This window comes from Neodiprion fabricii, chromosome 5, assembly GCF_021155785.1.
Source record: "Neodiprion fabricii isolate iyNeoFabr1 chromosome 5, iyNeoFabr1.1, whole genome shotgun sequence".
Lineage (NCBI taxonomy): Eukaryota > Metazoa > Arthropoda > Insecta > Hymenoptera > Diprionidae > Neodiprion > Neodiprion fabricii.
Genome location: NC_060243.1, coordinates 28,491,874 through 28,505,421, shown reverse-complemented (window position 1 = coordinate 28,505,421; position 13,548 = coordinate 28,491,874). Strand labels below are relative to the sequence as shown.

General features: G+C 42.4%; 1 protein-coding gene across 8 annotated transcripts in view; it reads left to right on the top strand.

The window, feature by feature from the left end:
- Positions 1 to 13,548, top strand: part of LOC124183965 (neuronal PAS domain-containing protein 1-like) — a 128,798-nt gene that overhangs the window by 98,639 nt on the left and 16,611 nt on the right. For 7 of the 8 annotated variants that reach the window (XR_006871101.1, XR_006871099.1, XR_006871102.1 and 4 more), the window contains 2 exons: positions 2,596 to 2,714; positions 9,120 to 9,209. Coding sequence is in view for 3 of the 8 variants with exons in the window: in XM_046573194.1 (XP_046429150.1) it covers positions 2,596 to 2,714; positions 9,120 to 9,209 (209 nt within the window). In the remaining 5 variants the exon portion in view is untranslated. The remainder of the gene's footprint in view (positions 1 to 2,595; positions 2,715 to 9,119; positions 9,210 to 13,548) is intronic. The other variant, XR_006871100.1, reaches the window with a different exon arrangement.

Genomic DNA, 13,548 nt, shown 5'->3' with positions numbered 1-13,548 from the left:
TGCAGATAGAGGGAGAGAGAGAGAGAGAGAGAGAGAGAAAGAGAAAATTTTATCTGATGTTACTGAGTCAGACGGAATGACTTCCGGTCTCCGCAGCGGTCTGTCACAAAACCGAAACATTGCCAGTATCAAAAAAAAACGCGTGTGGTGGAAGATTCTTTTCGTGAAAAAAAAAATAAATAAAATAAAATAAATGCAACCGATCGTATTACACGACACAACTGACGTTCGTGCGGAAGTAAAAGTAAATCAGAATTTTTGTCATTTTCCAAAGAAACGCGGGATGAAAAAAAAAAAAAATGACGACACTGTTAGGGGTGGAAGAGAACTCGCGCAGCGTCGATTTATCGACAACGTCGACCGCCATGTTGGGAGTCTAAAATCTATCATTGAAAGTGAAAACCCTCCCCGGCGACCCGAAAACAACCCAAAGAGCTCTTGCGGTGTTAATACGAGGGGGCAGAGGGGGTCCTCAGTCGGGTTAGCAGCAGGGTGAGATCTTATCGCTGAGTTACAGCGATAGGGCGTGCCTCCCCCCACACCTCCCTCCCCCCTCTGTTCTTTTTTCCCATTTCAACCCCTCGTCTGTATTCCTCGCCCATTTTCTCGTTGGTGTAATATATTTCACACCGAACGGGTGTATTTTTTCACCCCCTCCGACTATCGGCGACGGTGAATTCGGACGGAATTGTATCGAAAGACGGAGCAATTGCGTGAATGAGGAAGGAAAAAATCAAAATATCTAGCAGCGCGTTCAGGATCCGAGCATCGGAATTCCGCCGTCTGAGATCACCGTTACTGTAATTTCACGTAATTTGCACTAGTAATGTACAAGGGATAAAGACACTTGAGAGTCTAGTTATATCAGAGTCCATACCTTGTAACGTGGCGTTGAGCACTCAGCGAGATATAAAGCTGCACTCGCGTAGCTTTTATACTTTTTACACGAAGCTACCGGTCAGTTTTGATGTGAAAAATTTGAGAATAACTTGATCCAAATATCGGTACAAACAAAACTATTTTAAAGAAGTGATCAAATGGGTAGAGTGTGGAAGAAGAAGTAGACAAACGAGAGAAAATTATCAGTTATAAAGAAAATGAGAGACCAGTTTGAGGAATCTAGTGCATGAGGGAAAAGAGATACAGGGCTAGAAGGTTTGTTGAGTATATTATATATAGTATGACGTACGATGGAGATTCCTGGTTAATTTGACGTCCGAGTGACGGGTCATTAATCACCGATCGATTGTGTAACCCTTGGATAATAATTTTGTTAAGCGTTCACTTAGGGCCGTTCATCCTTCTTCGTTCCTTCCTGCAAGTCATCCCTGCCTTTATAGCTACGCAACCAACAGCGTTGATGCAACTGCAGCCTATAACAGGGATAAATGTGTCGGTCATTGTTTGCCCTCAACTTTGACGACTCCATGAACTGTGTGCACAATTCGTCTTTCGTTAATGCACGCGTTACTAATTTAATCGACAAATAATTCACATCCTACATCCCACATCGGACAGCGATATCCTCGACTCATCTCAAGCAAAAACCGTGAAACAATGTCTGTATACTTAAATTTCTCCGCGTAATCCGAGCGGGAGAACAGCATACGATTCGTTAAAAAAATCCTCTTCCATCCTCATCGACAGAATTTTCATTTTTTTCTTCGAGGTTTTGTCTAAGACTGAGGTTAAAAAAATTCAAACAGCTCAAATAACCTCTAAATTCTCTCAACCTTCCATTCCTCAAGAATCTTCTCGTCAACCGTCTATCGCTCAAAGTATTACCTGGGTGTAAAAATGACACGGAAGGTTCAGATCGAAATTGCGAAAAAAGCTGAAATAAAAAGCTGCAGTAACGGGATTCGAGACATGGAATCGTCCACCGAGGATAGTTAAAAGCCGCAGAGAGAGCAAGACAAGGTGCGACGAAGGTGAGAAAGAAACACAAGTAGGGAGTGGCAAGCGTGTTCAGGATGTGTTCAGGATACGTTCGAAATCGTACAGCATTGTCCTGTGACACGCTAGGCGCCGTTAGTCGACCTTGTCGTATCCCGGTGATCGCCTGCGGTCTCGTTTAACCTGTACGCTTCGTTTCACACGGTTCCCAGTGCCCACCTCTACCTCTATACTCGTCCAAACGATATAGTGAAAAGAACAGTAGACGTAGGGTATATACAGGGTGTTTCCGGGTAAACGCCAGATTACGTTGGGTTGCCAACCACTGAGGGGTACAAATATCGTTAAGAGAGACTTACCTAATTACCGGTAGGTAACGGGCTAGCTACCGATAACTCGGTAGATCTGTTTTACCAATATTTTCACCCCTCAGTGGTAGGCAATTTAACATACTACGGCGTTTACTCGGAAAGATCCGGTATTTTGTAAGTGGAATGATTTAAACAGAAAGAAGGGGAATTGAAGAAAGTAAAAGACTCGAAACGTGTTTACCGTGATCAGTAGTCCAAGTTCTTTTCTCTCACGAGATAACCAGAACCAGTGCGAATCAACAAGAAGGGAAAATTGAAATTACCGATACGAATGAACGTTGAGATGTAGAGAATGGGATGAATCTATTAATTCGAATCTCTGTTACAGTTGTGATGCACAAGGACAAGGACGAGAGTGCTCACCACGATTCGCATTACCGAGCACGCGAGCTTGCTGCTCTTGCGGCGTACGACCACCATCACCTAGACGGGGAAATGTTCCTACAGGTGAGTAAGTCACGACTTGGTGTCGTTCGTCCTCGACCCCTTATCTCCAATCGCTCATAGTACTTACACTGCTGCACAAGTGCATGTGCAACTCGGTATATAAAACGCAGGTCCGTGAGATGGGATTGTGACACTGCGGTGTCAAAAGACGCAATGAAACGTGGCAAAAGCGAGTGGTGCAAGAAAATAAGTAGGCAACGCGATCGAAGGTAGAAGAAGAAAAATTAATGGATGGTCAGACCGTGCGCCGTGTAACCGGGGAATGAATTTGATGAATTGTGTCTAGTCGTTCAAGCTTATATTTCGCTCGTGTGCGGCTCCGAAGTCAATGAGTTCCCCGCGAGCTGTCAATGCGATACTAACGATGGCCAATAATCGACCCTCGCCCGTATGTTTCGTGTCGATGATCCGATTGGCCGACAGGCGTGAAATAAATTCACCTCGGGTGTTTCTCAAATTATCGATATAAGCATATTTACCCGCAGGTATTACACGCTCAATCGGAACGAGATCTATAATTCAATTTATCTCTTGTTAAGAATGAAATATACCGTTCGAAAAAAGATTCCTGCTCCGAATGGCCGGTTTCAGATTTTTACTTCAACGGGATAACTCTTTCTTTTCGTATTTTTGACAATGCACGTTAAATATTTCCATCAAAAGCGATAAACCTGTAATACGTCCACGATGTATCATACACTGTATCATTTACAACGGTATGAATAAAATTCATAGATTTCAATCCCTGAAGTCTGACGCCGTTGGTGAATCGTCCTTAAGGGCTTGGCTGACCCTAATGATTTTATAATAAGCTCATCTATTTACTTATTTTTTTGACGCTTCTTTTTTACCGAGTTCCTTGGCCATTAGCTCGCGGAGTCCTGAAGGTAAGAGCCGAGCATCCACCCATCCTCCTCGCCCTCCTCTTCCTCCTTCCAAAGGCCGCGTCGTAAAGGTTTTCATTGTTATTAATGCCGGCTCGAGAGAAAGATTATTGCGTAACCAGTATAAGGTTCGGTTTCCACGCTAGAAAGCATTACCTTCGTGCCTTTCGCTCCGGCATCTTCTTACGTTTCAGCCTGTACGCGCTTCTCTTGAATTATACAAACTCGAATAAAGTTTTCCTCGTACGTGTAAAAAACGGAAGGCGGAAATTGATTATCGACAAAAGAGGTTAGTCCGATACATCGGCCGCGTTGACTTTTCAAAAACGTTTCAAAGTCCGTTATCAGTCACGTTATTCACATCGTGCACGTTGAAAATTGCAATTATACAACTTGACGCGATAATTTATCGTTGGCGTGCCGCAGCTGGGGCTCTCGATGGATCAGCTGACGCGTGTCCGCCATATTTACGTTTAGTCGCTAGGCTAGAGAGTCCAAAGACATGCGAGGCTCGTCAGCAACAAGTAAGACCTCGTGCGAAGGTCGCGTGCGACAGTTAATTCGAACTTGAATTCAAAGTTCGATTTTCATCAGGTATGCCCAGCTTCCTCCCTTTCCATTCTTCTTTCCATCGCAAGAACCGAATGGACGTATCGATCAGTTGGACTCAATTGTAGGTTAAATTTTCAGTTATGACCAACGGCTTGCAGACACTCGTGTAATTCATTTCGTTAAAAAATATCCACAGTCCTGCGACCAGAGCAATGGAGCCGCAGAGTGCAGCGCCTGCAATATAAACTGAACGAGGGAAGAAGGTGGATGGGATTGGATTGGGTCGACCCGAGTCAGTTCAGGTTAGGCAAGCTGGCGAGGTTCGCGCGCCTTCGTCTGGCACGGCTAGTCCTTGCCGTATTGATCGGGGACTCCTTGAGCCCACCGACCCTCCCGTTTCCGCCTTCTGTGTCTTCTCGCAGAAAACAAGCTTGCCCGGGTTTTTGCCTCTTCTTGTAATACAATCACAGAGAAAATGAAAGGAGAAGCCCCGTTATCGTACAATTTTGAAAACCGAGATCATTAGCGAGCTCCGTCAAGATTCATTCGGGATAAAAGTGAAGGTAATGACCCACCGGAAGTAGAGGATGAGAATGTAAGAGAAAAAAGAAAACTGACAAAAACTTTCGACCCTCTTGTAAGTAGCTCGAGTCATTTGAGTGGTGAAATGTGTAGAATCTTTGAAATAAAAAAACTTTCATGTTCTTGGAACAGAACGAGGGGTTCGTATGGGTGTCTAAACGTCGGCCTGCATTACGCATGCGGAAATTGCACGCGTCTAGCGTACACATAAAAGAAACGTGGCTATTTTCTTCAACAAAGAATCACATGTCTGAACTATAAGTATATTTGCAAGCAGCAAGTTACTTTGTGGTTCACTTTCGCGAATAGTACAAAGGTACCAATTCCAGGAATACATTCTGTAACAGTTATTCACAAAAGCATTGCGGTGACTAGTTCCGGGAACGATTTCCACAGTCTTGAAATTACTGAAAGAAAATGGGGGAAAAAAAATAATACAGAGCGAAAATTCTGCTGCAAATAGAAGAATGCCGGGTATTACGTGTCGTCTGAAAAATCAACGGATACTACAACGGTAACTCGAGGAAACAGGAGTGTTTTTGATGGGGTCAGAATTGCAACTACATAATATTTTTTGCAAAATGGATGTATGTGTGCGAGATTTGGGACATTTGGACGCGAAGGTGGTCACGAAAATTCAAAATTCGAATTGCGGAATGAAATACCAGGAGGGTTGCAGTGACGGTTGTATGATCTGGCGGTGCAAATGCGGGGTGTTAAAGCCCGTTAGGAGTTCGCGCTTTGTTGAGACACGCGAAAACAAACTTGACTGTTCTGCACGCGAGACCCACTTTACCTAGACTCAACGCTGACCACCGGCTACGCCTAGGCCTGCCCCTACAACGTTGTTGCAGAAACACGCATGACACGGGATCGAAGTAAAAGCGCGACTCATCTTAGGGATGAATTGGCCGTACCGTCTGAATGAAAAGTTAGGAAACAGAGTAAAGCAACCGTTTAAAAAAATTCAAGAAATGTCGTTTGTGTCAATGTTAGTCAACGCGAATGAAACAACATCCCTGTACTATGTGATCGAAATGAATATGATCAAATTTGAATGACGCAAGCCAAGATGCCAACAATTTGAGAATAGGATTTCATAATTGAGCACTAAAAATACTTAAACTCTGATTACTTTGATCCAATCCGCATGTCTTTTAGCATATTTTGTTCACCATTGAGATATTCAGAAATCTGCCGAAAAATAACCTCAGAAGTAGATATCTCCAGCGTAAATAGATGTAGATTTTTCTAAGCATGATACAACAGATGTTTGTCAAGAATTACATTTGCACGTTATAAATTTTCTGTAATGTATGATTTCTTAATAATTTTATGGTCAATTTGTAGGTTTCTGGTTATCGAACAAAATGAGCACAAAAATATTAGAATCTGATGTAAAACACCAGAGTTCAATCATTTTGATCGTTTTGATGATAAAACTTTATCTCATATCAACGTTGATACCTTAAATTGAGTTGCGTTTTTAAAATTTTTGCAGATCCATTTCTATCACACAGCAGGGAAGTAGTCCCTTTTGTACCTTCTATCACTGGTAGAAATAACACAGGTCAAGATATTTCAAACAATTTCTTCTCCTCTCCTTAAGCTTTTGATTAATACGGTGGGGTATTTCCATCGGTTATAAATCCAAGTGATAAGAAACTAAATAAAATCCCGCAGTATAGTGACGATGAAAAATGTTGTACAGATCAGAAAGTATCCCGAAGTTGAAACCAGCTAGGGCGATGGCGAAAGGAAGTTGCCATTTCTGCTTCACCCTCCACGTAGAAATATACACCTATACACGCCCGGTACATTCAGAGGGTTGGATTCACGGCTCCGAGCTGCATCAGATATCGAGGTGAAATCCTATTACGTCGTATCCCGGGGGAATCGGGTTCTTGGATTGGGTCGTGAACGGCTCAGGTTGGGGAGCAAGCCGGGCTTAGGGGTGTGTGCACCCCGTCCGCGTTCTACGCGCAGATCTCTATCGACGAAACCTATATCTTCTCCCCGCTTTCCCTGCCTCGAACCATGGCTGACTATACTCCCTCAGCTCGCCCCTGATTCTCTCCTCCTTCCTCATCACCCTCGCTTCCAAGGCGTTATAACCAATGAAGGGAGAGCAGCATCCGCGCATGCGGATCTCGCTATCCCTGGGATTCCATTTTGTGTCAACCCCGTGTTGATATGGATGTTTCGATCATTGGATAAACTGGGCGGGTGGGGAATTCTCCTCGAGTTATCTTAACTGCAGAGTGCTGGCCGGCTTTGAGACTGAATTGACTTCACGATTCAACCTGGGACATGATCCTCCCCGTATAGAAGGCTAAACACTTAATTGCTAGTTCAAGGATGCACGAAGAGTGATCCGGAATACGTGATCCGCCTTCGAAGTGGCCGTAACGAAAACTCTGGTATCTTCTTACCTTCAGGACCCACGGATGAACTATAAAGTATAAACATATCATTTTTCTCAGATTGACAAATCGCAGACCGTTTATATTATAGACTACAGTTTAGGCTATCGTGTACCGAAACAATGGGAAAAGCCAGTCAACACTTCTTGAACACACTTACTGCTGGCCACGATTTTGACACATGGGGTCAGTTTGACCCGTATGGTGCTTCATCCACCTGCACATTTAGAACCCATTAGTCGGGTTTTACTTTAAAAATTTAGGACTATACTTTAAACATTTTTTACCATGTCTGCAAAGTTGAAATTTGGAAAGTATAAAATTGAATGGTTTAAAAAAAATTATCGCAAATTCTTAGTTATGAAAAAGTGCATTCGTACGGGTCAAAATGACCCGGGGTGTCAACGAGGGGTTAAACCATACCTACACCAAGGTATCCAACAGCTACCGTAGCGCCTAGTAGTCCATACTGTAGATCATTTGAATCTTGATAAAATAGTAACCGTGTGGTGTAATTACTCGGATATTTCACCGTGGCACTACGCTGTGCAGGTTGAAGCAACGGCGTAAAAAAGGCCGGGTCATTACCGTGAAAAGTGTTCTCCTCGACGGAGTGTGCCTATTATATAGGGACTGTGTGGCGCGGGCGCGGGCGTCTTATTTTGTTATTATTTTAATACCACCTGGAACTCGTTAAAATTCCCTGAATACGTGATTTATGCTAATACAGGTATGTCTGCCTCGTGTGCCTGTATAAACAACGCGTAGTGGCGGCAGTGCCATGGCACTCGAGTCGCACGTGAAACGGTAAAACAGACGGGTAACTTATATCCATTCCATCCAGCCCCCAAACACACGCATACAGACCAGCAGGGATAACATTTTTCAAGAAAAGTGACGGACACCGTCAGCCACCGGCGACGCGCAGTAAAGACAAATGGCCTTTCCAGTCAAGTTATAAAACAATACCTACCACTGCCAAACATCCCCTTGTACGATACGATTCCCCACATGCTAGCTTCTGCGTAAAACCGGATTTACGAGCCTCGATCCGAGCTAGTAACAATCCCATTAATTGCCCAACACAAAAAAACGAAAATCAGTGAATTTATTGAAGAAAGAAGAATCTTTCCAACGACAATAGAACCACGCTTGCAGCCCTTTTCTTCGTCCGAATTGGCTGGATACTCGAGGTAATCACAGAAGCTACGCGAATCGTTGCAGCTGTTCATCGATTCCTCATCCACCCCTAAAGCAAATCAAACGGGCCCATTAGCAGTGACCGTCGAAGACTCGACTTCGGATTACCAATTTCTATTGATAGCATTAATAATAAGGTAAAGAACCCGAATTGGAGGTTAACCTTAAACGAATTTTCCAGCCATTCGACATCAATTTCCGTTCGGAAGTAAAGCCAACCCAACCTCCGTAGAAACTCTGCGTCGATATCACACCGAGGCAAAAAGTTATCAAACTTTTTTTTACAGCCAACTCTGTATCGGCCGAGGTTCCCCGTCGTATTTCGGAAGGTTGGGCGTTTGTGGGTATCCACCTACCCTCTTATACCCTCGGCGGTGGTTCGCCGGGGTGGCTGTGCCTGGCACGGAACTGCGCCGAAATAAAACAAAATAATATATTTGGCCTTAAACGGAGCTACACAACCCTCGGGAGCCTCAGCTCCAACTTCTTCCCTCCGCTTGCACCACCCCCTTGAGTCGATATAACATTCGAACCATTCGTAAACTGGAACGCGGATATTTCCAGCCCCTGAGTATTCGGCGTCGCTTTGTAAATGGCAGATGAACAATTAATACCCGATTGATTGGTTTGAGCAAAAAATTACTACGAAAAATCTTGGCTTCAACGAATGCATTTTTCTCCTTATAGTATCGACCGAGAAAAAATGTTGTACATCTTTCAGGATCAGCACTGATCATTCAGTCACTAATCGATCTCTCTTTCAGGCGTTGAACGGATTCCTGCTGATCCTCACGTGCGACGGTGAAGTCTTCTTCGCAACTCACAGTATCGAGAGTTACCTGGGCTTCCATCAGGTGAGTTTGAAAGGAGTTGAAAATCAATCGTTTTCATGATCCGCGACTAAAAATCGGACCGTCAAATCAAAGGTAGAGGATCAATTGGTTACCGATGCAGTTTTCTGATTACCGACGGGTTACCGATCGAGCTTTCCGTTTATCGACAGGTTACCGATCGAGCTTTCCACTTATCGACAATTCCGACAAATCAATTAATCGATCCTCGATCGTCAGGCTACAATACCGAATCCAATCAGCGTGGCTCGTTCAGAGATAAACATATCAAAATTAGTTCCCACTCACCAGACACGCGCATTGTCTAAAATCCTGCCGGAAAGCCGGTGCACGGTTTGTAGGGCGGCTCGTTGGTCGCGTTTAGCAAAGTTTACATAGTAGAAACGCAAATCCCTGCAGCCGTGCCGAAGAGCCCGAGTCACGCTACTCCCTCACTCTCTCTCCTCCGTACATTCGTGTTTACAGAGCCGCCCGTTGGCAGGTTGTGTACACACGTGTATCCAAATGACTGACTTTCACGTTCGGATATGTTACACTCACGCACGTATCCGTGACGTCGATGTACCTACGCACTGCACACGATGCACCACTACACAGCTTCCAAAAGGCGAGAACACGAAGCCAGTCATTTTCCAGCTCGTCGCGATAATACATGGTAATAAACCGTAACACCACCTCGATTACCTTGGGTTAGGAATAGAGCGTATTATCCCAGATTTTCCACCATTCTTTTTTCAATTTTCAACCTTTCTACTCGTCTACAATTATTTTGCGAATGAGACACGGTTACGGTGAACCGGGCTCTGAACTGACTCTGTCATTTCGAGATTTACTTCCACCGATACTCAGTCTGGAATCAGATTTCGGCATCACCAAATGTCACTCTTGCCAGACACTAAACTCAGATTTCTGTGAAGAGAGAATAATTAATGTCCAGTCAAGCATGAGTGACTGTCGCAAAAGACAAAGGTCTGATAATCTGCGCGTATTTGTCTATAAACTATTACGCCTAGCACTGAATACCTCGGGGATACGTCTACTTGAAGTTGGCAAAGAAATAGAAGTTATCTAGATGGATGGTGTAGGGGGTAAGGGTGAACGACGCGGATTGAGAACTAATGGTGCCCCATTGACTAATGATCGTATCGGTTGAACTATTAATAAATGGGGAGAAGTAAGGGGGTGAGGGTGAGAGGAAAGAGGCTAATAAAGACGCGAGTGGAATCGCGCGGTGTGTATTATATGTATAGAATTATAGACACAGGTACGCATCTTTAAATAACACGTGGTTATACAAATAAACATGTCCATGTATGGTATAACACGTACGCGTGCACGGTAACATACCGACGACCCTTTTCTTACGCTCCGGGCATCCTGGCTTCATAATTCTTCGCAGTAATTGAGAGCTCAAAGCATGCTTCGAGAGACTGAGAGAAAGATAACGAGAGAGAGAGAGAGAGAGAGGGATGTAAGGGGGAAGAATATACGTACAAGAAAAGGAGTGAAATAACGGGGGGAACTCGATCACTGCATAACGTATATAAATAAATGTAAATAAATGTAAATACGACAATATACACCTTCCTGCATGCCTATACATGTACAGCCTTACAGTTGACGCTCATATTTTGTATTTTTTATTGTCTATACCAGGTGTACAAAGTAGACTGATACCGATTTTGAGTCGCGAAAAAAAAACGAACAATTCATATCGTGATCTCTGTTCAAAAACGATGACAGGGTTAATTGTAATGGCAGTTTCAACAGTGTCGAGATGATGATTTCAAAAATTTATTCAAAAGCAGAGAAATTAAAGAAAACGTCAATTTCACAAGGATTAGAATTTATAGAGCTTGCAGTTTCGAATTGATTTATCTGAGTTTATTTTAATCGCCAAAAGACCAGTAATTTTCATCGAAATTCTCATAAAATGTCCTCGTACTGAAAAACTTTTGAATATTAAATAAACAAGAAGAAAATCGCACAGATTATCAGGAATTTTTGTCGCACGTGGTAGAAAATTTGAAAATTACACGTCCGATGCTTTTATCATTTTCTTCCTTCTTGCGAAAATCAAATTTCCATCACTGAATCGTTACGGTTTTCGAATAGAACACCGAGTAGACAAGCGATGTGATTTAGATGCACGCGTATATAATACGAGCGTGTATGAAAGATGTAATACACGCGTTACACGTCTTAGTCACGATCATAAGTTCACATGTGTAAATATCCCTAACCGGTGTGTGCATACGCATACATATATAAAATATTATATATATATATATATTTTTATGTATCTACGCGAGTGTAACACAGAGAAAGGCGCGACGTCGAGCGAGCCACGAGTTATTAATGCTCCGTACGAATTCATTATTATTACAGGACTGATTTGTTTCAATTTGTGATCTCGCTTTGATCACGCCGAACGAACTTGTTCGCCATAGCTTCGGGCCGTTTAACCCGCTATCTGCACTCGGGCGTGTGTCGTCAACACCTATAATATCCATACCATGCGCCGCAATGCAGTTATGTACTATTAATATCAATTATTCACCAATAATAATAATAATAACAACGGTAATAATAATCATCGTAACAGTAAATGTCGCTACAAGGTTGCAAGAAAAATGTCAGTGAAGAGGAAGGAAGGTGAAAATAAAAATCACCTGAGATGGGGTTCAAACTATTTTGATTGTTATCTGGAGTAGGCTTGTTTTTATACCAGACTGTACTGTTCGAATATAGCAAGATCGATTACGAATACAATTGTCGTTGTATTGTTGAAATAATGGACTGTACATGAAAAAAAAAAAAAAATCATTTATAATTTCAGGCGATGGCTTAAAAAAAAAAAAAAATTCAATGGTTAGTGAAACGAATTAATCTTCTACGTGTGCACGTAAGAAATTTTACAAGCTACCAAACGCTTTTTTCTCTTCGCCTAATTACAGAATTTGAAACGCGATTGATTTGAGAACAGTTGTGCGAAAAAAAAAAAAAAAAAAAAAAACAAAAACCTTTGCATAAAAATTAGCCAACTTTTTTCGCGTCACGGGATTGCGATTTGCGAATGAAATGTAACATCGATGAAAATCGCGGTACCTACTAAATTTTAGCGCAAAGAGAAAAACGAATATCTTCTCTTCTCTACCAAAACTACCGAACGGATTTCGATGATTTTTGTTTTTTTTTTTTCTGCGGATAGCTAAGAAGTCCGGCCATGTTTTAAACTATACTTCGTTAAAACCAGATCAACGGTTTCGGAGATGTAACGAAATTTTAAAGTCAAGGCGGAAGGGGATGAGGGACACTTATGCGAACACCGCATGCCCAAAGTTTTACAGATAGAGGAAAGTTACGTTGCAAAGACTTTTCAGGCTCTCGACGAGCCGGACAAAAACGTAAGCGAGAGCATGCGTGGCTACGTAGTCTGACAGTTTTGCCACAAGAAGCATTGGAAAATATTCGCGGGCGGAGTCGCAACGGGCCCGCTAGTTAATAATATGATATATGCGAGAAAAAGGATGAGAAGAATAAGAGGAGAAGGAGGCGGATAAATATAACAAGATGAAGAAGAGTTAACAGGATCGAGAGATGGAGCGCGGTGCCGACGGGGGTGCGCAAGCGTATCACCTAAATAATTACAACCTCTTAATTAACGACGAGAGATGATCGTAAACCCATCCGCGGCTCGCCTCTGCCATTCTTTAAGCCACCTTCGATATTTCATAATGTATTAGGTACATAACCCCGTATTCAAACGATCGAGCAATTTCTTCTCGGCGAACTCGGAAATCCTCGCCGATTATCGATCGGAAAACGGAATTACCGTGTATTTTTGTTGTTTTTTTTTTTTTTTCTTTTTCTTCTTTTCTTCACTTATCGAGACGTATTTTTTATATAAATTATCAACCGGTACAACTTCTAAATCAATATTTCTTCGTCGTGCACCAATTTTTCTCTTCGCAGTGAATAGTAGTGCAGAGGTTACTAAAAATTTTTTTTAACATTAAAAAAAAAAAAAAAAAAAGCGGCATATTTACGAATGTTTTTCACACCCACGAAACACGATTGTTCTTTTTATTTTTTTTTTTGTTTTTTCCTTTTTTTTTATCAACGTCATTAATACTACTACACGTCGCATTCAATACGCGTATATAGACGATGAGTTTGGTCGTGCGCCAGGCTTTATACGTATATACCGTGAATGGCGTAGATATAAATGTACGTATATCTACATAGGAAAAGGTCGATGAATTATTGACGAGTTATTCATATACAACGTACGAATAACAAATAACCTATTCGTTAGGGTCGTTTGATATACCGTTCCACC